The 24,030-nt window shown below is 41.4% G+C and overlaps 1 protein-coding gene and 1 long non-coding RNA gene across 4 annotated transcripts in view; one reads left to right on the forward strand and one right to left on the reverse strand.

Annotated features, from left to right (window-relative positions):
* LOC143897736 (uncharacterized) overlaps positions 1–11,879 on the forward strand; it is an 83,997-nt gene extending 72,118 nt beyond the window's left edge. The window contains exons 5-6 of one of the 2 annotated variants that reach the window (XR_013256986.1): positions 8,072–8,119; positions 11,740–11,872. This is a non-coding gene — a long non-coding RNA (uncharacterized LOC143897736). Of the gene's footprint in view, positions 1–8,071; positions 8,120–11,739 lie in introns of both variants that reach the window. The other variant, XR_013256987.1, reaches the window with a different exon arrangement.
* Positions 11,428–23,932, reverse strand: Pex1 (peroxisomal biogenesis factor 1). Of its 2 annotated transcripts, none has more exons than XM_077406582.1 (16): positions 23,716–23,932; positions 20,500–20,715; positions 20,307–20,421; positions 19,051–19,437; positions 18,368–18,971; positions 17,967–18,181; positions 17,330–17,486; positions 16,894–17,056; positions 16,291–16,450; positions 15,661–15,983; positions 15,270–15,334; positions 15,124–15,183; positions 14,328–14,514; positions 14,070–14,243; positions 11,715–11,827; positions 11,428–11,603 (listed from the first exon to the last, which is right to left on the reverse strand). In XM_077406582.1, the coding sequence occupies exons 1-16, from the start codon at positions 23,806–23,808 to the stop codon at positions 11,531–11,533; spliced, it is 3,105 nt and encodes a 1,034-aa protein (XP_077262708.1). In that variant the 5' UTR covers positions 23,809–23,932; the 3' UTR covers positions 11,428–11,530. The 2 variants fall into 2 exon arrangements, with proteins under 2 accessions (XP_077262708.1, XP_077262709.1); XM_077406583.1 differs by having other exon boundaries at positions 18,368–18,953; positions 23,716–23,931.
* Positions 23,933–24,030: the final 98 nt, after the last annotated feature.

A 24,030-nucleotide genomic window follows, 5' to 3' on the forward strand; every position in this document is an offset into this window, starting at 1 on the left:
GAGCGGGAGAAAGAAAGAATGAGAGAAGGGGGGGGGGGTGGAGAACGAGAGATAGGGGTGGGCGCGCTAAAGGTTAATAATAGCGATGCCACGTGGCTGACGCTTCCCTTATCGTCTTACAACAAACATCGTATCTCGTATATTCTTTTTAGATCGCGCCGCGAGATACGGGTGAACGTTTCTCCGACAAATTTGTAATTAACTTAAATTAAAAACTTCTCGGAAATGTACTAATTGTAAGTGATATTAAAAAAGTCTCTTGCAATATTAAAAATCGAAAATAAAAATGTTTACGGCTATTTGCAATATTCTAATTTTCGACATATTTTATTGTCTCAGCGGTCGGACGAGATTGAACTACGAAGAGTATACGATATCGTTGTCCGTTTGCCTGAACTTCAGCTTGCGAACGATTAGCGGTCTTTGAATTGATAAGTACTTTACGCGCGGCTCATGCCATCTCGTCCTGTTCGCGGGAACGGCCATGAGCGACGCGTAATTATGCATTAGGGGAAAGGGATCGTCAAGTCCGCCCGAAGTTGGCGAACTTGGTTAATTAGGAACGGTAGTCAGACGCTGCCTGCTATTGTCCGGCGCTGTTGACTTCCGGCCTTCACGCCCGTCTCTGTCTCACCTCTCCGACCCCTTGCCGTTCCTCCCCTCCCCCTTCCCTGCCCCCGGCGCGTCCCCTTTCCCTCCTCGTCCCCGTTTACAGAGGGGCCGAGAGCTGATTGTTTCATTGTTTCCGACCCCACTGTCAAATGCCACCGGCCTGAATGGGGTTATTGTTGTTTCAGGCCGCGGCGCAGACAATTCTCGAGGTTTTCAGGGTGCGCGCTAAGGCCGACATCCGAAGCGCAACTTTCACCACCGCTCTCTCGCTCCCTCCCCCCCCCCTCCCACCTCTCCGCTAGCTATACGCGCGATATTTTCATTAGGGACGATACGTATAGTTATTATTTTTTCGTGGTTTTCTTAGGGCGGGATTGAATGGCAGCCGACCCTAAGAATGTCCTGCGGTATCTGAAGGCGATGGGACTTTTGTTTTTTTAATTCCCATCACTCTTACAAGTGACGCGAGCATCATCAGCGAACAATATAATCGAGGCATCAGCAAATTTGGTCAATGAATAATTTTGAATCGAAGAAAACAATCATCGATTTGAGAAGCGAATATACAATTTGAAATTTATAACACAAGGTGTTGGTTTTATTATTATTATTATTATTATTATTATATATATATAAAGTACTTATTAGATATCGATGTGAGTCTTCAGGTATAAATTTTGATACGAAAGCTGCAATGATTCTGAAATTTAATAATTATTCAGACAATCGTTCGCCGTTGCGCCATTGAACCTAGAACGGGAACAGTTTCTGGACATCCGGCGCGTAACGAAAATCCCGGCCAGTTGAGCGTTTTAAAACGGTGAGTCAAGTGCACCGCGAGGATAAACATACGAAAGGATCCGGGACGGCTGTTCGTCTTCGCCCGGCATTCCTGAACGTCGTTTCGCCCCGAAAAAAGAGAGAGCGGGACCGGTAAAATACTGACCGGGGCAACATTTCACGGACGGATCGCGTCCGTGACCGGGGCGACGCGATACGATCGTCGCATTTCCCGTGGACGCTCATATATAAGGCGAACTTATGCCGAGCGTAAATTCCCGGGGCCACGGAGGCCGCTATCTTATCGCGGCCGCGGTTTGCAAGACGCCGATAGAGACCATGCCCAGACATTATGCGAGATTGAAAAACCTGAGAGGCTTCTTTCGACCGCGCGTCGAACTTCCGGTCAACGACGGCGGCAGCGACCGGCGAACGGTCGCTCCTCGATCTCTCTCTCGAGGGTCGTGAGATCGAATTCGCGGATAAGTCATCTCGCGGAGGAAAAGTCAGGGGAGATCGGTGAGATCGCTATTTTATTTTGCATAAAGAATTTTTCCCTCCTCGCGCTTTCCCAGTTTTGTCGAGAAATGTGAATTTCTATAAGTTAAGTCAGATCGTGTACCGACAGAATGGTTTACATCGAGGAATTTTGAATGGTAAAAGGTTCAGAGTTAGCTAATGTTTGGAAAATATCATAAAATAAAATTACATGAATAATAATATAATACATAAATATAGAAAAATTAGTCAACACAACAATTTCAAAAACATAATAATAAAATACAACATATATAAAAACAACATATGTATATATGAGCATGTTGATTCGTATTGAATTTAAATGGAGATCTTCATGCGCAAGAAGAGAAATAGTTCCTAAGAATCGCGTGTCTACCAAACTCGTCAAAAACTCTCTCCATCTTCGAGACAGATCCTCCGACATCTCGCAAGTTAAGAACGACGCTACGATCGTAAATAAAAAAAAAGAGAAAGAGAAGGAAGAGAGTTGAGCAGAAGAAAGCGAAGAGGGGAAGTCCATTCGCGAGACACTTTATCACGATTTAACGCCATAAAAGTCGAATAAGGTCCGAGATGCCGCGTGATGCTTCGGCGCTACCTTCCCGCGGATAGGAAACAAAATGTCGTAAAATATCGAGAAATCGCGACGTCGCGTCTCGTCCCGCTGCCTCTTTCTACCACATCCCGGGTGACCGGGGGGCAACCGCGGGAAGGATGACGGGGGAGGGCAGAGACGTCCCAGTAAATACAAATAAAAATGGAAAGCCGGCCGTAATGGCCGGTGGAAAGCATGACGCATACCTATATAGCCGCGGCTGTTTCAAATTGATATTTCGAAAGTGCCTCCCCATGCACACCCCCTATTTTCCGTGCCGCGAGCACACGCATCAGGGACACATATACATATACACGTATACGTTCTTTATCACGATTGCTCGCGCCTTCTCACGCCTTTCGCATCCTTCGTCGAATGATACTACGACATCTCTACCACTACACTCCTGCTCTTCGCAGTGTTTTCCGGACTCGGATACTTTTTTCTTTTTTATTTTCCTTTCTTTTCTTCTTATCCATTTTCTTCGACTTCCTCCTCTTTCACCCCTTTTCTTCGCCCTTTCTCATCTTTTGTGCTTGCGTTTTTCTCTTTTTCTTCTTTTCCCCACATTCTTTCTTTTTCTATTCTTTGCTTCCTTATGTGTTTCTTTTCCTTTTAATTTTACTTCTTCAAGTTTTATTTTTGTACTTTTCTTTTTTCTTATTATTCTTGTTTTCCTTACATCAATTTCTTCTTTCTTCACTCCTTATTCCTTTACCTCTTTCTCTTCTCTTTAACTTTGTTTTTCATATTTTCCTGTTATCTTATTTCTTCCTTTTCCTTTGCTTCTCTTCAACATTGCTTTCTTCATTTTTTTAAATCTCTTCTTTCCTCTCATTCATTCTTTTTATCTTATACTTTGCTTTTTCCTGGCAAATTTTTCTCTCTCTTTGACTTCTCCACAACTTTTTGTTTATATTTTTCTCATTTTTCATCTTCTCTTCCTTCCTTCTTCTCTCTAACGCATCTATCAAGGTCTACGGCCTGGCCGAGCGTAGTATGGAAAATAGATTTTATTTCCTTTTGCCGATTCTCACCACTTTTCTAAGCTTATCACACACCGCTTCGGAACCGGATTGGGCAATTTCTTTGCCGTCCGCGAATATTGGGCCACTGTTCTTTAGAATTCTGCATGAGCATCAATAACAATTCCACGCGGCTTCGACGATTCGAGAATTCAAAAAATTTCAAACCTTCAAGATGCATGTCGTCTCACAAGCCACACTCCTCACACACGTGTCGTTTCACGTGTAACACGTGCGGCGCAATTGTGTGTATATGTGTGTGTGTGTGTGTGTGTGTGTGTGTGTGTGTATGTGGGTGTTTTCATATATTATATGGTATGTGGTCGCATTTTGATATCCGCGCGCGTGTAAATTATTTTTCACGTAACAGCGAGCCCCGATACAGGCTTAGGAATCCATGCGCCACCGGATATGCATCCGAGGTAAATATAATGCACATCTCCCCCTCTCCCCCACGCTTCCCTATCTCCTCTCTTTCTCTTTCTCTCCCTTTTCTCTTTCCCTTTCTCTTTTTTCTCTGCTCTCGCCATTTTCGAGCGCGACAAAGGGAGGATTTGTCGCGAGGCGAAGCTCGACAAAACCTTACACCCACCCTCCCCGCTACGGGCGACGCTTCGCCGAGCTTTCAGAATATGTTATAAACGCGTGCGTGCACGTGCGATTCGTCAACGGTGTAACGCCGTTCCGCGAGCTGCCATTGTCGTCGCGGCGGATTTCGTGTTTCGTCGATTTTGTGTCATCGATCCGCCCGACGCGACGCGCGAAAGAAAATTCAAGGGGGCCGTATCTACAGTTAAATGCCCTTACTCCCCTAGACTTTTTGATCATGAACGGTGCAATCCATTTATTTATATTATGTTGATGTGAAATTCATTGAAACGAAAGTTTGCAACGTTCGTTACCTGTCGATAGATAAATAGGACACAATAGCGATATTTTGTCTTTAGAACACAGTGCTGTATTATAACCGGTCGAGAATTGAGGGTTTCAGGCAACGTCGTCGTCGTTGTCATCGCCAACGAGAAGCGTCCTCTGCTAAGCTGATTCGCGGCAATTAATCTGCCTGCAAACGAGAGCATTTTCATTTTCGCTGATGCCCACCCTAGCAGACCAGCAGAATAATAATCCATCTTAAATAACCCGCGGGCTGAAGAAGAGACGCTCTCGAGGGAAGAGAGGTAGCGCCGCTGTGCCGCCTCGTCTAAACGCCAGGCGGACGCCTGGAGTAATCTCGACGAAGGATTCAATTACCGGGTGCGAGAGCGAGCGAGATTTAAAAACAGAAATTATGCTCGCCGTGACTCATATTAGTGCGCGATCTTACGCCCCCTTCCGCGAAGGGGGGCTTTTCTCCGGCTCGGGGTCTCCTGCGACTCTCTTTCCCGAAATCGTTCCTGAAGAACGTTGTTAAGTGTCTTCTATAGAGAATCAAGTAAGTATATTTGTGATTTCTATTGGATACTTCATAGCAATCTATTTTCAATTCGCCTTTTTATCTGTAACCCCTTTTTGATCAGCAAATTCAATTTGGTTCTTAATTGTCTAAAATTGTTAATTCATCATATCTTTTCCGGGCCTAGATTGCACGCAATTAACGGCTCACCGCCACCCAAACTGTGTCAGATAGTTTGCAAAGTTAAAGCAAAGTGATTCACGTGTATATATGTATGTGTAGGAAGGTAATAATGCGCGTGATCTCGTGGAGTCTTCTAAAAATATTCTCGAATACAATTCTACAATAATTGTAGGATATTCGATTTATTTATTGTCTCACTTCTGCGAGCTGTATTTTAATAACAAGCTCTTGAACAATTTTAGGAACAATTTTGCTTCAATAGAGATATTTATTGCACTCCGTCACTTTAACTCTATTTAAGATCCAACAGCCTAAGAACTTAACTCAATTACATTTGACTTTATCTTCGTCTACCTCGACTAATTAACCTATTTTCACGCTCCTCCTTCTTGTCATCTTATTCTTATCCCCAAGGAACGGGCAACTAAAAAAAACTGACACTTGTTTTCCGACACAATGGTCATGTTCGATCATTTCGGGTTATTCGCCAACAATTGGCCGCGCATTACACAATTATTTCTCCCATTCTCAGCATGGAGATGTAAAAGGGGCGCTTATCAGCGGAGAGGGACGTGCAAAATGCAGGAGAACGAGGTCCGGAGTGGTTTGAATACAAATAGAGCGGCGGGGTGGAAGTATTTCTCCCGATATGGGTGGCGGCAACGGTGGTGGTGGTGGTGGTGGTGGTGGTAGTGGTGGTAATGGTGGTACGCGAAGTATAACCGGGGAGAAGTTGATATACCTTTGAAGAAGGGGACACGGGACCTTTGAGGGGCTTATCCGCACGTCTGCCTCCGAATAGCACTCGCGGATCCGAATCACATCGCCCGTGCCCGTGTTCTCTTAGACCCGGTCGGACGTGCGGACCGGGCAGGCAAATCATTTCCCGTGCGGGGGAAAAAAAGAGACGCGCTTAATCCGAATGGAAATCTTCTTCCCCCTTCCCCCATGTCCGTCCTTTCGATACTTTCTCGAACTAATAATTCAACCTCGTTCTGTCTTTATTGGAAGCGAAATTTTCAAATCTCCTTGTTCACCAATCGTACTTATGACAAATAGTCTTAAGAAAAGTTTTAAGGTCAGACCTCGATCAAGTTTTAAATTCAAAACTTAAAGCGTAAGTCTCGTCGAGTTTTTCTGCCTCTTACAGATTTCGATCCTATAATAGACAATCTTACAATTAGATGGTCTCGTATTTTTGTTGCAATTGGTTCCAGAATTGGTCACAGATGAATGCAGGCTATAGTTAGAATCCCAAGAAGAACAAAAAGTCAAAGTTATGTCAATTTGTATCAATGAAGATAATTCGTGTCGTACAAAAATTATTAGGCTCAACGTTTGAAGTTCTTTTGAAGATTCTTCTTAGATCGAATATGCATTCTCTAGATCCAAACTCGGCACTTCTAGCGTCGAGTCCGCCAAGTTCCGATATTGAACTCCCGCGCTCTGTAGCGAATTGTATAGCAGCGCGCTACCATCGAGATCGGTAGACAGAGGCGCGGGGATCCCCGGCTTCGGCTTGGGAATGGGATAGGATTGGAGCGTGAAGAGCCCGTTATTGTGGGCGCTGGCGCGCGTCATTTGATCTGGCACAGTAGGAGGAAGAGCCGCGGTTGTGTGTGCACCATTTCCCGGTGGCGCAGTGGTGACGGCGAACGTCACCATCCCCCCCTTCTCTCTCTCTCTCTCTCTCTCTCTCTCTCTCTCCCCCTGACCTCACCTAGAACGCCCCCGACGCCACGTCGCGTCGACCAGGGGGGAAGAAGAGAGCGTCAAAGTTGCGCAACCCTCCACCGAGAGGCAGGCTGGAATTTACCCCGCAGGCCGGCCAACCTAATGGAAACAAGAAATTGCGGCAAACTGCGTTACCCACGCCTCGACGCCCTGGAAATATCGCACCAACGTCGCCGGGCTTTCGAGGCGAGGGGTTCGCCGTTGACGGCGCGGGGCGCCTCGCCTCGCCTCGCCTCATCTCGGCGGGGTTCTCAAAGAGACGCCTCGGTGGATACCTCGGCGGGTCACATCGAGGGTCGCCAAGGGTCGCCGAGGGTCGCCCTAAGTGACGCAAATTGTTTGTGCAGCAATTGCTTGCGCGTTACATCCTTACGCGGAACAATCTCCAAACTGCAATATCTCGGGGGGACATGTCTAATAGAGATATATTAGAAATGAAAAATGCTCTATAAACGGTTGAAATTGATGACAGATAAACTAAAAGATAACGAGAAACTAAAACTCACCCTATAGAGTTTTACATTAAATATATAGAATAAAAAAAAAACGAAATGTCAAACTATATCGAACTATCGCGTGAGGAAATAGAGGGGAAGAGCAACGTCGGGATGCGCTTTGTGAGACACCCAGAGATATCTAAACGTAGAAACGGGTCAGCCGTGGAATAGGAAGAGCGTAGCAATCGCGCGTGTTTACTTAACATCTCTGATAATCGAGTTATCGTTCGCTTGGCGCTGCTTTCTTTCCATTCGATTCGACGATTGTGGAGAAACGCGCGGCGATACTTTCGAGAGACCGGAGCACTCCCGGTGCAATTTATCGCGGCGGGCAGTGGGCACTCAAGGGAATTTCGCGTGTTTGCGAACGTCGTTTCGCTCGCTAACTAACGAGTTCGGCTCTCGGTCGGTGTGCCGATGTATCCGAGAATGTAATCACGAGCGTAATTGATATATTATTTTCTCTGGATACAATGAACGAACAGAGAGAAGTTACTGTCGCCGCTCGTAGCTGATCGAGTTCACTCGCACGTGGTATTCTATCAAGGTTCTGTCTTACCTTTAAGTAGGATTCCTTATTTAATAGACTTTTTATCATTATTGATGCTTAACTCTCTAGTGGACGCGTAAAAATTTGAAACGTAAAAAGGCGCGAAGGGTGTAATATACACTCCACATTATTTATGCTATAAATATTAAACTAATTAATATTTTTTTTGTTTTCTGTTTACAGAATATTCAGCTAGTTGCCGATTTTTTTGGAGGAAAAGATAATTTTATTGTAAGTTTTAATGAAGAAAGAAAATGTGATTATAGTGGCATATTTAATTAACATTGTACTATATTAAGTATAATGTTATACTTAATTATACAATGATAATTAACATGTTAATTTAACATTAATATTCAACATCAATATATCAAGATAAGGCAAATCATTAAAAATTAATGAACCATGTCCAGTTTTGACAATCTACCGGCCAGACATCGTCATCAAGACGTCGATCGCCGGTCGTTCCGTCGAATGATAGCCGCTTGGCTTAGCCGCGCCGAAACAATCCGTTTAGGCCGACAATCTCGTTCACAATTACGAAGTTTGTTGCGCCCGGCGCAAAATCCGCCGCGGGTGGCGCGGGGTGGCCGGCGGCAGGAGAATCGGCGGGGCCGGGGCAGAACAAGGAGGCAAAATCCATCTGGTGATTTCACAGGCAATTATGCCGCGTCGCCGTGGACGGGCGCGGGTGGCTTACTCTTATTTAACGCCAATGTGGGCGCGCGGCGCACGCCTCGCCGACCACCGGCACCAATCGCTCGCTTGCCCGACCGCCATCCCATTTGCGCGAAATTGTCAATGATAGAATGGCACGAGAGATCGAAAACCCCCGCATTCAGCGATCTCTCTCCCTGCGGCATTCTTCTCCTTTTTTTCTCTCTCTCTCTTCGTTTCTCGTCTCATCTCTTTCCGACCCAAAAACCGACCGTGCGACTTGAATTTCTTATTCTTTTATCAGCTTATCGCCGCTACAAGAAATTTTCGCGTACAAATCGTCCGTTTCTAGATTTCGAAGGAACTTATGTGTGATATCTGAAGTTTACAGAACAAAGTGACGTTCCTTGGTTTCAAGAGATATTCAAAGTATTTCAAAGATATATTCTGGAGTTCCAATCTATCCTCTGAAACTATGTTTGCCCAATGATACGTCAAAAACCGTCGAAGATATACATTTCTTTTTTGTTGTTTAGTAAGACCATAAAATTTCAACACAAAACGCTGTTCGATTATCGTTGATTTGACTTTATAATCTAACAACTAGATATCTCGAAAAAGTCTGTCCTTTTTAGATCTATGTAACTCTACAATTGGGAGATAAATAAAATCATAGAAATATCCGTCACCGCGGAGACAATTTTCTGTCTGTCCTATTTTGAAAATTAACAATCGGGATTTTCGTCGCAACTTGCGACAACTCTTGGATTTAATATCAACGCGCTCGAGTTGTGAGATTACATCGTGGCGGAATCGCGACATGTTTCTTGTCAAGTCCTCGTAATTTCGCGTGCGAGTTGTCGCCGTCTGTCGTTATGACGCCGTAGAATTGTGCCTGAGGTAATCGCGACAGCCCCCCGAAGAAGCTCCTTCTTTTGCTATCGCGCGCGAAACTTCTTTGCGTAGCGTGGCTCCTCCGCGCAATAAGGGACCCAAAGCGAACGCAGGCAAACTCCTTCCTGCCCCCCTCCCCCCACGATTATTCTCGAAAGAATTGGCCTGGAAATCATCGTTGTATTGTAGCGATTTCCTTCAAACACAAATTTTCTTTCGCACGAGAAGAATCTCATTTTTCCTCACCAAGTTGTCGAAGGGTGCCAATATTATTCCGCTAATCGGACTTTCGAACGCTTTCATTAGACTCTAAACAATTGTTATTCTCTGTGATTTAGTTTACATAATTCTCAAAATTTCGTTACCGTTTACCGTTGCTCGTCTCTTTGCCTGAAATTCAAGTCTTTTGAGTAACCACACTTTACACTTCTCTGTCTCAAGCGTTATATTTTCTAGCGAAGCTGTGATAGAAGACGCTGTTATAAAAGAAGAATGCCGATCCTCGAGATTACCGTCCGTTTCCAATATGGCCAGCCGACACTTCGCCTCGGGTCCTCACTTCTTACCTAAATAACAGCCTATTTCCTTTATATCCCCGCGCCTATATACACACACACACACACACACACACCTCCCCTACTACAGTCCTACACGGTTTCTTTCTTCCTTCCTTCCTGTCGTCCTTTTTCGAGAGCGGCAATTTGTTGCCAGGCGCGAAGTCGAGTTTTCCCGAATGTCGCCAGCGCGAATGGGATTAGCGCGGCGAGAAGCGGTAATCAGGAATAAAAATGCGTCAACCGGCGGCATTTACGTTATAACTAATCTCCTTCGGCGGGCGGAGGAGGCGCTAACGGAGTTAGCCCGCTTCGTCGCCCAACAGCTCTCACTCTCTTCGTGTCGCTCGACCGTCGCTTGTTAGCCGAGTAATTGGCCATTTTTATGCTAAGCAGAACCTCCTCCGTCGTCGTCGTCGTCGTCGTCGTCGTCGTTGCCGTCATCGCTGTTGCGAGCATCTCCCCATCTTGCGCGTCTTTCTTCCGCCATTTCGCGGCTTAACCCTGCGAATAATGCTCTCCTTTTGGCCATGTTCGCCGCGCAAAAGAGCACATGCTTTGCCCGTGGATGACAAAGGTCATCGCGCGCGATATCGCGATGTATGGACCTCGACGAAACGTGCAACATCCAACGCGGTTTCTGCGCAATGACAATATGGCGACGTTACGTCCTACATTTCCGCGTTTACGCTGACAAACTCATTATCTGTCGCTGCGCTCTTTGCCTCGGTCTAGGTCCACATTTCCTTCCCCTTAACCGAGCGTAAGCGCGAAGCGTAATCCGGATGCTCCGCGCGCGCGCGCGCGGCCTCCCTCCGGTCTGCACCCCCGCGAAACTCCGCCGCGACTCTCCTCGTGCTCTCGCCGACTTAGCGCCGGCAACTTTTCGTATTAATAATCGGTATAATAATTAGTATTTTCACGCGCGACTTAGCAGGAAGGACGCGCCGGCGTCGACGTCGGCGTCTCAGCGTCTCGCGGGGCGAAAGGGGGGTAGGGGGCTGAGAAGTTCGTCTAAGATCTTGATTTTAAGTTCGCCGGGGCGAAGGAGGCGCATATTTCACCGCGCTAATGTCCCGCCAGATAAACTACAATATTAGCTGCCTTCGCCCGTGATTTAATTTAACTTTGCCCCGGCGCGACATCCGCCTCCTCGAGCTCGCGCCTCCCCGCGAGCGAGCTGCCGCCGCGGTTCGCCATCGGATTTACCCGGTAAAATCTCTATCGCGAGTTACCCGTTTGGGTGGGTGTGGATTCTCATTCGAGATCGATTCCTCGAACCCTAAGAATGCACGACAAAAAAGGGGTTTGACTACCGAAACGCATCTGACTCTCGTTTAATCGTCGTTCCAACTATGATACGTGTGTTATGGCATCTCTATTTCACGCAATTTGCATGATTAAGATATTCGAATGAAGATGTAGAGTAGAAAATAGTTTGTTTTAATGTTATTATCGTATTATATTGTTGTGTTTCAGTATGAAAGTATGTTTTTTTTCTTCTTGACAATAACTTTGGCCTAATTTAAGAAAATAATTAATCTAGTGTCGCCTTCTGATTCTTCAGCACGTCCTCCGCAAAGTTGTCCCCCTTGGAAAACCGGGCGTAACTGTAATAGTGGAGCATTATTATTGATTATAATAATACGATTCCAATTTCTTAAGACGGATAAGTTGAATTTCTTATTACTCTAATTTTTTTCGTACACGTGTCCACTTACATCTTGGTGTATTTCAATTTTTCAGCGGTGGACAAGGATGGCCTCGTCGATCTGACAGACTCCTCGAGGTGTGTTTGCGTAACTTTGATGGCGGTCGCATTGACTTTGCCGTCCTATCATTGATAAGCAAAATATATAAATTAACAATGATAATAAATAAAATAGGACCGCTTAGACCGCTATGATATATAATCAATTAGAGAAAAACGTCATTTTTTATCAGGACTGGGTATTTGTAGCTTAATAATAATATTATTCGCGTGAATTGTGCGTGTACAATTCATCGCCTTAACAAATTAATATATGTATTGAGAAAAAATATACATATAAATATCGATTTATATACACTTTTATGTTTCTACTTCAATTGTATTTTCGAAACACATAATCCATACGTCTATGACTATTCGTTGTATCGACCACGTGAAAAAAAAAATTGCCGAGTTCGTCTCAAAATAACTGCAAAAGCTTAATGTTGCGTGCTAACAGCAGCGATTTGAATTAATTATTGGAGTTAAGCACAATCTGCACCGCCTCGGAAGAGGCACCCTCCCATGTTCCTATCCGCATAATCACTTATCACAAGCAAGGCGCTTCTCTCCCTCTCTCTCTATCTCCACATCTTTTCTCGCTCACTCGAGATGCGTCGCGCTCTCCGGAAACTCACTCGCTAATTAGACGCACAGTTTGGATACTCGCGTTCTTCCGGGAGGTAAGTGCCGCCGTATAACTTCGTTTTCTCCGATGCGTATTAATTAATAGCTTCCCGCTGAGCCGCGCCACTCGTTCCCCGTACACCTCGAAGACGCTCCCCGACCTTTTAACGCAAGGGTCCGATTAATATACGGATTAATTTGATCGGATGCAGACGCACGCACCAGTGAATGACCGCTAAATTTACGCTTATCTCCGTAATAATGTAAAATCACGCGGTCTTAACACGTCCACGTATTTTCATCTTCCTAAATAAAAGTTTGAGAATAAGAATTGGGGGAGAGGGGTGAACAGCAAAAAATTCCATCAATCTTTACAAACCGCTAGACATTGGCTAATAAATTAATGACTTCCCGGAAGGTTTTGACGTAAGAACAAAATAAATTATTATTATTATCCACTTCTTGGCATAAGCTGAAGTTAGTAAAGATTGATTAATATTATCCACTATTATCTTCATTCAATTAAAAGTATATCTCCTGCACTAACAAAATGTCACAAACACCTTTATACCTATTTGGCAAAAAAATTGCTAAAATAAATTTTATAAACAAATTAGCGAGCATATGTGACTGGAGGGTTGACGACAGACACGTCGAACGTCGAAGACGTCTGAGGGGCTAACGAGCGCCATAACTAGCGAAATGGCTGTCTGGCTTTCGATCTCGCAGGACCGCTGCGGGCCCTAAACCGTGTATCATTATAACGCATAAGATAATAACCCCCTCGACGTTCAGCGAGGCATAGGGAGGCCGGGGGATGAAGCGAAGCGCCGAAGGGGGTGGCCTGGCCGCCTGGCGCTCTCGGCGCCGTGCGCTAATAAACCTGGTCTACGTTTCCTCGGTTATATCGCGGCACCTACACACCCCCCTTCGATCTCCCCCTACCCTCAGCCCGCGCCCGGGCGCGCCTCTCCCTCCTCCCCCCCCCTGTGTGTACGCACACACCGTAGGGTGCACACCTAACGATATTATCGTCATTACGCACTATCTTACTTCGGAAGCTACCCTACAAATGATTCTCGGGAGTCGCGCAAGAAGCGCTTTTCATTACGGCGTCGCACAGACACTACCACGACAACGGCAACAACAACGAAACGGTTTGGCCATTAGCGATGCGATCTGCTGTTCCGCAAGAGAGTCCGAGTCAACGTAGCGGCTTAAAAGATCGATCACGAGTTGACAACCGAAATTCCGACTACTTAATTTATACATGTGTGGAAATATTTCCCGAATAATCTTTCTTTGAAAGTAATTAGATACACGGAACAAGTAATAATATTTATCTGCTTGTTTACGTCTTTTTGTATGTTTTATATAAATATTATTTTACGTTTCTACTCATTCTTCTATACAGACAACGAAAAACAAAGAGCACGCGATTACAGACAACGAGACTCAGGCAATGATTTAAACGGATAACTTGCGCGAAGTTGTACGCACAGCTTAACTGCAAAATTCGAGTAAAAAAAACGAATGTAAATCAAAACAATTGAAGATATTCCTGTTTGACAAGGTATCGAGGTATAGAAAAGATATAGAAAAGAACCACTGTGTAGTAATGTCACGTCCGAAAAGATCGTTTAAAAAAGAGCCACTATAGTGGTGTGTTATCAAAGAGTTAATGTACAAAAACACTTACCGTCGCAGTCGCCAAGGCGTCCTCGAACGCCGACAGCCTCGCCAAAGTAATCGCCGCGTTGATATCAGCCCCGGTAAATCCGTCAGCGAGCTGGGCTAGTACCTTCAGATCCAGCTCGGTTGTGTCTACATTTTGGGAACCGCACAGAACCGCGAAGATTGCCTTCCTTCCCGACTGAAACAAAAAGCGCGACTATTATTATTGAACAATTAACACGAAGTCGTGCCGAGTTGGCAGGGTTGTCAAAAATATGTTTACCTCGTTCGGTAAAGGGCAGTGCAAACACTTGTCGAGACGTCCCGGTCTCAGAAGAGCCGGGTCCAACAAGTCGGGCCTTGAAGACGCTGCCACGACTGCCACCCCCTCGCGATCTTCGACCCCGTCAAGCTGCGTCAACAGCTGGTTCACCACCCGATCGGTGACTCCGGTGCTGTCGTGTCCGCGTCTAATTAGGATAAAATGCACGCGTTTAGCAAAATAGAAAAAAAATCAATATATATATTTTTTATATACTGAAAATACAAATAGAAGGAAGATTAAAACGAAATGTAAACGGAATTCCGGTAATTGTCTACATATTTTTGTACATATTTGTGACGGCTACAAATATATTTGTCTACTTAATTATCTATTTATTTAATTTTAACTTGAGCTAAGTTTTTAAGTTACGATTACGATTATGAATACACCAAATAGATACAATATTTAATATGTAGAATACTTATGTCATCATATATATATGCACTGAGAAAAAAATATTTAGATAAAAAAAAATATTGATTTAGAGATTCTGGCCAAGAGCTTATTTACTTAATATAATACACATATTTTTTTTTATTTAGAGTTAAATATTTTTATTTAAATTAAGTAAAAATATATAATTCTAAATAAATATGTGTATTATATTAAGTAAACAAGCTCTTGGCAACAATCTCTAAACAAATTATTTTTTTTTATCTAAATATTTTTTTCTCAGTGTGCTTATCATTAAAATACTAACAAATAAAAAATGAAATAGACAAATTCTGTATAGTCATCTGGTCCTATGACTCACCTAGGTGCAAGGCTGTCGAATTCATCAAAGAATAAAACGCACGGCTTGGCGCGACGGGCTCTGTAACAAAATATAATAAATTTTTGAAAATTTATAGATCATAAAATCCAAATATCAACATTAAAAGTTTTGAGAAGCCACTATACCTTTCGAATACATTTCTCACGGACTCCTCACTGACGCCTATATACTTCGACAGCAATTCTGGACCCTGAAATAAAACTCATCATTGTTTAAAAAGACTACCGCATATCGTCATTTAATTGCAGTTACATTACTATTAATTAAGGGATTATGTGAAACTGAAAAACTGAAACACGTGAAATAAAAATCATGAACAAAATATTATTAAAAATTATTGAAAAGTTTCATTTATGCCTAACTAAAAATTGCCAAGCCAGGTTTTCCAAAAGGTGGTAGCTGTTAACTAAATCATTCTCTCCACATTATTTTTCATCATTATAATTTTAACAGGTCCGAAGAGAATCGAGTCTAAAATTCATTTCACATCTAATTAAAAATGAATCTTGGTTCCACCTTGATGCTGATCATATTCACGCCGCACTCGCCGGCGATCGCTTTGGCCAGCAACGTTTTTCCGGTGCCGGGCATTCCATATAACAGAACACCGCTCTGGAGCTTTATCGGAGCTTTCTTGAAGATCTCCGGATACTTGAGCGGCCACTGCAGAATTTCCGTAAGGGAGCTCTTTGTCTCCACTAGTCCGCCGATGTCGGACCAAGAATGACCGCCGCTCTTGTACAACTGCACACCCTGCAGAGACATCGGCGTGCAACCCTCCAGTGCGGTATTAACGTCTTCCTCCGTTATGATAATCGGCACCTTCAATCTTTCTGCCGCTTTGAGTAGACACAAATGCATAAACATAACACGTTGCACAACAATCCCCGTAAAAAAACCAATCAAGTTAAAAGAATACAATTTTCTTGGATTTAAGACAAAGTACTAAGAGCGTTAAATAAATATTGAAATAGCCTAGTAAATCACTGTAAAAATCTATAAAAATAGCCGTTAATTGTCACCGCCGTTTACATTGCTCTTTGCTTTTACTGGTACTATCTTTTTTTTTCTTCCAATCAAGTTCTTTTATTTAAAATTACTGCGATATCTATTAATATTTTTGTGGTAATTCGTCTATCTCGTTACCGTGGCGCTTCCACGCGACGAACCGTGCCTTCTCCGCCAGGTCGACGAGATCCTGAGGCATCCAGCCCTCGGTCTTGTTTCCATAGTAATTCCAATTCATGTCTCCGGGCACGCATAACTTGTCCTCGAGCGTTAATCGCAAAATATCGATTCTATCCACCTGGTTAGCCACGACACGAGTTAGTGTTACGCAGAGAAATCAGTGAGAGAACGTCCCAACTTACACGGGATAGGGGGGAATTTAATTAAGAAGGTGCGGAAATACGAAGGCGCGTTAATCGGGAAATGCACCGACAAACGAGACATCGGTAGTGCAAGAAAGGATAAAAACATGCAAAATAATAAACGTAAAACCTGATGCATTTTATATTTGTCTCTCCATTTCTCGTTACGAACGAATTCCTAAATTCGATCGATCGTTAAAGATTAAAGATAACACAACTAAAAATCAAATTTTGGTCAAATATTTAAATTAAATACAATATTGAGAGAATATACAATAAGCATACAATAGACAATATGAGCTTTTAAAATGAGCTTCTAAATTAATTTATATAAGATAAAAGATCGCAGTAATTAGAAATTAGAATTGATAGATTATACCTTCTCGAGATTCGGAATTTGTAAGACTGTCCTAAAGAACTGCACTCCTCTGGCCGGTCGTAATCCCGAACCGATTTTACTTACGTTGATACAAGTGGCGATGATCGAGATATAATGAGATTCTTGGTATTGCGTGACGGTATTGATCAGCATATCGGTAATTCTAAAATTAATTTAAAGTCAGTTAAAGAACCCTATCAAAATAATCATCGGGTGCTTCGCATTAGAGAATAAAACAAAAAGTAAATTTTTTTAGCTATTAAGATCGATTATAAATAGAAATATATCTTCTTTTTATGAATAATAATTACGCATCGATTTGCAAATCACGCGATTACTAAGATCATGCAGAAATTTTTTACCTCTTTTTTCGATTTGAGAATTAATGATTACGATTACATTCGGCTCAAATTAACCCATAAATCCATCCGTTTACCTGGAAGCGTTGGTCGCGTCTATCGTATTTTCCTCATCATTTAATGACGCATTGGTAATGCTCTCCATATCGTCCAGGAACAATATGGACGGTTGATAATACACGCATTCGTTCATGACGGACGTAATAATCTTCTGCAACGTTTCTACCTTTTTGCCTGATTAATAATTACTATGTTTGGTAAATCCTATAAGATCTGAGTGACTGATATGGCAAAAATTTGACGGAATATAAAGTTGCATTTTTCAATCTTTTTCTAAAAATCTTTTTAAACAATTTTTATTTAAATTATATAACATATAGATATAAAAATTTCAATTTAAATTTGGAAATATATAGCACGGTTTTAATAAATTGTGCTAAAATAAACGAAGTTTATAAATTAAACGTTACAGTAAATATTTTATCTAAATCATAATAAATTGGAATATAATCACTAATTAAATGGACTTGTCGCATGTCTTATTAGAATTAAAAACAAAGAACAGTCAGACTTTTCTATGTATATACATTACAGCAAAAGAAGATAAGAGTGTTTGCATTTAAAGTTTTTTAAATCCGTCGGGAGTCCGACGAAGAATACAATTCATCATCGCAGGTAATTGCGTTAGTTAAAAAAGCCGAGACGCGATATTACCTTTCAGCGACCTGCAATCGATCACATGCGTGTGCACGAAACACGGCGCGTCGCGATAACGCTCGATTAGCATTTTGCAGAAGGTCGTTTTGCCGGAACCCACGTCGCCGCAGATCAGAATGTTTTCCCGATCGTACCGGAAGTCCACCGCTCTTCGCAGACCCAAGCCGAGATCGAGCGTGATCTCGCAATCTTTAAGGATACCCTCTATACATCTGCAAATTTTTTATTATCTACATATTAAAGTTCAATCTAATAATAATTATATTGTTAATCAAAAATTATATTTCAATGATTCGATTCGAATTTAAACTCGAAAATTTTATTCAAATTTCACTTGAAATGAAATTCGATTTGATTCGATTCGACATCAAAAAGCTTTGATTCGCACATCTCATTACCTCGTGGAAAGTTTCTCCATCTCCAAATTTTCGTCGGAACAAATCCGAGGAATTTTCCCGTCGCTCGGATCCGACGACGAAACAAAGAGGACCAAGTCTTCCGCATCCTTCCCGTCTATCATCGCGTAATCGCAATCCGCGGGTGACATTCGTACGACACACCGTTCGCCGCCGTCAAGTAAAATCGTCGCACCCGAATTGAGCAACAGCGGCTCGTGCCTCGAATGGAGTTTCACGTAATTTTCAAAAATTTCCGGCGTTACCAATCCCTCGAATGAAAAAACGTTCACCGACGACGGCCTCGGTCGCTCGTCCTCCTCGATCATCCGCACGATTACTCTGCTACCAGCTTTCAGTCCCAAAGTGATCCTCAAACTCGCCGACACGTACGCGCAAGAGTGGATTGAATTCAGATCGAAATACTCTCTGTCTAATGACGCGGAACACCTGTTCAAAGTATCTTCGAGAACGTAAATTTTCGCGACAAGTTCTCGTGGAGGCTTGGAAGAAGAATCGTCGTCCTTCAAGAAGTTCGTGCTGGTGACGTTGACGTGCTGCCGATTTTCCGGCACCTTTCTAACTCTACCTGCAAATAAATCGACCGCTTTAACCCCAGTTAGAAATCAACAATAAAAAATTAAGCACGCAAATTTTAAGCAAAATATTCATTTAAGTATATTTACACATCATCGTTTCGCTCGGTCTTGCGCCTATCGGCAAACAGCTCCTCGGAATCAGGATGTGACAGGGACATAGCAGAATCATGTCGTGGGCATTCCATTGATCGAACGACTGGAAGTCCGGCAGAGGATACACGCGGAAGACGCGCGGAGGCGCGTTTCTATTACGAAAGCTCTGCAGTAACGCATAATTCGCGGCGTTGTCCCTCGAATCGCGATGATCTTTTCCTTTGGCAAAGTAAGGCAAGATCTTGGCCAGAGGATTGTCTGTCTTCGTAGCTTCCTCCTTAACGACTGCATCTTTTATCGTTGTATTCGCGATTGCATCAAGCACGTGCACCTCCGTGAATTCCTCGAGCAGTCCATACGCGAACTTCGGCTCTGAATCCTCTATAAGGATCACGTACAGGATATCTTTTTAATATCCTTGGCGTTGAAATGTAAAAATACATTAAGACAATTTTATATTAAACTCTGATGGATTTGATGAAGTCATTTGGTATTATTAAATAGTTACAAATATTCTGATACGTCTCAATACATACATCCTATTAAAATATATCTTGATATATTTTACTATTTTAACCTGGGAAGGTCATCTGTGGTGATTTTTACACCCCAGTGAAAAAAGAAAGCTCACGTCACAGTAATTTTAATGTGCTTCTTTCGTCCTTTAAATAGTTTTTTGGTTTCTCCTTACTTTTTTCAGAAAATATTGAACAAATCTATATACATACTGTCCTCAATACTAATAAATTATAGAACAATGAAAAAGATGTAATATGTAATTAATAACAATTGCTTTTAATTGGGGTGTAAAAATCACCTTACGTGACCGTTTATGCCAAAAAAATTAGAAGTGGCCGTTCTCGGGCTAATAATACCAAATGGCTTCATCAATTTTTTCAACTCTATATTTTGCATAATATAACTTTCTACAGTTTCTATTAATAATATTAAAATTAATATGGTAAAAATGGAGTAACCCAATATATTTACATAATTGAGAATAATAGCGCTATTTTTCGGGTAATTTTATATACTCATGTAATATCACGATCTCGCGGCAACAGATGAATTGATGCATAACTTAAATAGCCGATCATTAGCTTAGGCCAAATGTGTCGCATAAACAGTTAATTCTTATTATTTAAGTGAACAAATACTCGTTACATGTGAATTGTAGTTGTATTTATGAACAGTTTATACTGTTGTTTGAACAAAAAAAAATGTAATATCACAAAGAACAAGTGACTTGCCCGCGATGAAAGTCACGGAGGAAAACTTGGAGATCCACGCCACGATCGGCTGTCCTTTCGCGACGATTCTGACTTGACTCAGGAGACTCGATTGCACCCTCTCCATTTGCAATTCCTGCCGCCGAATACAGACGATCGATTGATTAATTAGTTCATTCGCGTAAGTCGAGATATATGAGAATTTATATCGTACCAGAAGCTCGCGATCGTTCGCCGTGCGGGGAGCAATCTTAACGCTGCTTAACGAGGAAACGTTTTTCACAGATGACACAAACACTTCGTCCTCCTCTTGGATGTTCAAGCTTCTCGCGAATGTTGCCCCAATGCATAATGTATCATCATTGTTAGCGCGAGTGACGCAAGTAAGATAGTACTTCCTTCCGTTGTGCGATATTTCGATCGCATTCTCCTGTAATCAAGTCAAGTAACATTATCGAAGAATTAATCCAAAGAATTGCGTTATTATTAATTTCATAATTATTTCATAAGTTGCTATACGGTTGTTGTTGCTAACTAAAATAATTATAATTCACTATAATTGTTTTTTAGAAATCTGAGGAAAGAAAAGATGTATGCACGAAATTTTACGTCTACCCCTGTTACAATCTTATCTTACATAGAAATTGTTATTCTATTATGCTAAATTTGTATAAACAATAAGCGCGATTGTTATTTATCAATTCATAATGTCAATTTGATTAATTTATAAGTTTCTAAGAACTCAAGTTTTCTTTCTTTTTCTATAATTAATATAAATTGGAATTATATATAAAATATATTGTTTTATAATTCAATATTATAATAATTGCAGAAAATAGTATAAAAGAAAAAATAATATATTTTATATAAATTGTAATTTTTTGATGGCAATGCAACTTGATATGCTCAAAAGCAGGGTTGTGCCATAAATTTCAAAATTATATCTATATGGATTGTTTACGTAATGTTTGCATTATTTTTACGCGAATCTTTTTCATATAGACAATATACAGCAATGCATAAGCAATTATTATAAATTAACTGATTGATTAATTCATTGATTTCTTAAATTGTATTTTTGTACACTAAAAAACAGCCCTAAAAATAAAAAATAGTTTTAAACCAACAAGTTAAATTAGATGCATTTCAGTCATATTAATTATACTTATTAATTACCTGTACAGTAATGAAAAAGTACATATGATACTATACTATAGACTATAGAAATATTATTCAAATTGATTTGATTTGCTAATTTTTCGTGGCATGCTAAAAAAATTGTGCCGAATCTAAAATAACAAAATATAAATTCCCGATATTTTTGACGAAATATTTGAATGTTTGATGATTCGCATGAATACTCGTGGTTTACACGTTAAATAAGTTTGCATTAGTTGCTTTCCATTTACATCAAAACTCGGATAATTCTCACATGTGACGTCATAACTCAGTTGAATGCACGTTCTTTTTGCATACTGGCCAAGTGAGATATTCAACTCGAGTTTTTATCCACAATATTGAGACCGTATGCTTTTTAATGAATCTGACCCAAGCGTGATATAGCATATTGAGCAAACTAATGCATTGCATGTGTTGTTATATATTTGCTGGCATCGAAATAGAACACGTTACAAATACAGGTACATACATGACTGCTTATACATGCAATCAGTTGACGCAATTTCGAGAGCAAACTGTCCGCAATTCGGTTTTAACATAAATTTTTTTTATTAAGCGGTCTGAGATAGATCATGGCGTACTTTCTTTGTAAACTTATTAAAATTTTGCAATATCTTCAAAATTGAAGAAAATATAGTGCACGAAAATGTGCTGTGACGTCATACCTTATATGCGAAATCTTTTGAAGTTGCCGTCATCAAAAAACTTTAGCAAGCTATAACTTTCTCAAATTTAGTTTTTTTTTTATTCAAAAAGTACTAAAAATCGGCTTAGATTCTCTACATTAATTATGGATACCGCTTAATAAAAAAAATTTATGTTAAAACCGAAAAAATTTTGGTACGTTATATTGTCTGCAACATGTTAGCAACATGACAGCAATGTATGATTCGTCGTTCGATCTTGAGCATCATGATGCAAACATGATGGCAACAACATATGTCATCAAGCTATGAAGTTTTTTAATTATATCTCGTTGCTAACAAAGTGTTGACAATATGAAATTGTTACAAATCTCTCAGAAATTGATTCTTACTACGTTTACGCGAACGTTATTTCTGTATAGTAACTTACGATAATTCCTTCGCGTAAACGGGTGAATTATCGTATAAGTTACTACAGAAGTAACGCTCGCGTAAACGTAGTATTCTGTCACGTTGCAATCAATTTGCTGTTAATAGAAATATAATTCATATGAGTTTCAACCCAACAGACATAATACTGTCTCATCTTATCCCTAGTTTGTCAAAATTAGTTGCATCAACGATTGTGTTGGCAACATATGACAGCAAACTCGCAGCATTTGGCTATCTGGGTTGAGTGTAAATGGAAAGCAACTATTTGTATACACGTTATTTACGCGTAAACGCTCAACCCTGCTCAAAATATACAATTGTTTTTCTTTTTACTATTTTTATTAGGTAAATGTTTAGTATAACGCTCTCCCCTCCGATTTTCTTAAAACTTTGTAAAATTGTTTATTTCTGTGTGTAAAAAACATTTTGAGAAGGAAAATCGTCGCTCAGGTCTCGTTTTTTTTTAATTTAATTTCTAAGTTTTGATGTCGGTAAGGTAGGAAAATGATAATTTACGTTTTTAAAATACTGCACAACTTCATTTCGTCATGGGTAGCGACTGTGTCACGACTTGAAGGGTTCCACATACGCACGCACGCACGCACACACACACACACACACACACACACACACACACACACACACACACACGCACGCACGCACGTGTGTATGCCCTGCTTTATAGAAGTTGTAATTTTCGTTAAAGCAGGGCATACACACACACGTGCGTATGCCCAAACGTAAATTATCATTTTCCTACCTTACCGACATCAAAACTTTGAAATTAAATTTTAGAAAAACGAGACCTGAGCGACGATTTTCCTTCTCAGAATGTTTTTTACACACAGTAATAAACAATTTTACAAAGTTTTAAGAAAATCGGAAGAGAGAGCGTTATACTAAAACATTTACCTTTTATTAAGATAAAGATTGCGCTTTTATCGACCACATCGAGTTTATCGCTATTATCTACCGTCGGGTTTATTATATCGTCCTCAGATGGCGCTTTTTCCGTCGAAATTTCTCGTCGAGATTTCCTATCAATCAATTACGTAGTTGGCGGTTCACAGATAGTCACGTGACATTTGTTTTGACGACGCGAGACGCGACAGAGAGATCTGATGGGGCTGGGGACGAGGACGAGGATCGCTGTATTATGTAAAACGGGAACTAACCTCAGTTTCCAAACGCCGCAGCCAGATAGCCGACAGATGTGCGAAGCAATTGTTCGCCGTAACGTACTTCACGACAAAACGCTCGCGTTGCATCTCGGCGTGAACGGCACGGCCATAAAATAAATGAGACGGGGACGCAACAATCTGATGACGTGCCTCCCCGAAAAGGGAACCCGGTGAACTTTGGACTAGCTAACGACTAACGACCGTAATTTCTGTACAGCGACTGAGAACGGCGGGAGCTACTTTAGCGAAGCTTTGCTTTACATCGAACTGATAATTTGCATCGAGCACATTGGTTAAACAAATCTGTGT

The sequence above is a fragment of the Temnothorax americanus genome, unplaced genomic scaffold (genome assembly GCF_048541705.1).
Source record: "Temnothorax americanus isolate GAGA-0224 unplaced genomic scaffold, ASM4854170v1 Scaffold21, whole genome shotgun sequence".
NCBI classification, from domain to species: Eukaryota; Metazoa; Arthropoda; class Insecta; order Hymenoptera; family Formicidae; genus Temnothorax; species Temnothorax americanus.

Bases quoted from the DNA above. Each gene is read 5' to 3' on its own strand.
- Pex1 (XM_077406582.1), bottom strand. From the start codon at position 23,808: ATGCAACGCGAGCGTTTTGTCGTGAAGTACGTTACGGCGAACAATTGC. The intron at 18,972-19,050 runs GTAAATATACTT...CTGGGGTTAAAG, and splicing joins ACCGAGCGAAACGATGATGT to CGGTCGATTTATTTGCAGGT. The intron at 16,451-16,893 runs GTATAATCTATC...GTGGCTAACCAG, and splicing joins AAATTCCGAATCTCGAGAAG to GTGGATAGAATCGATATTTT.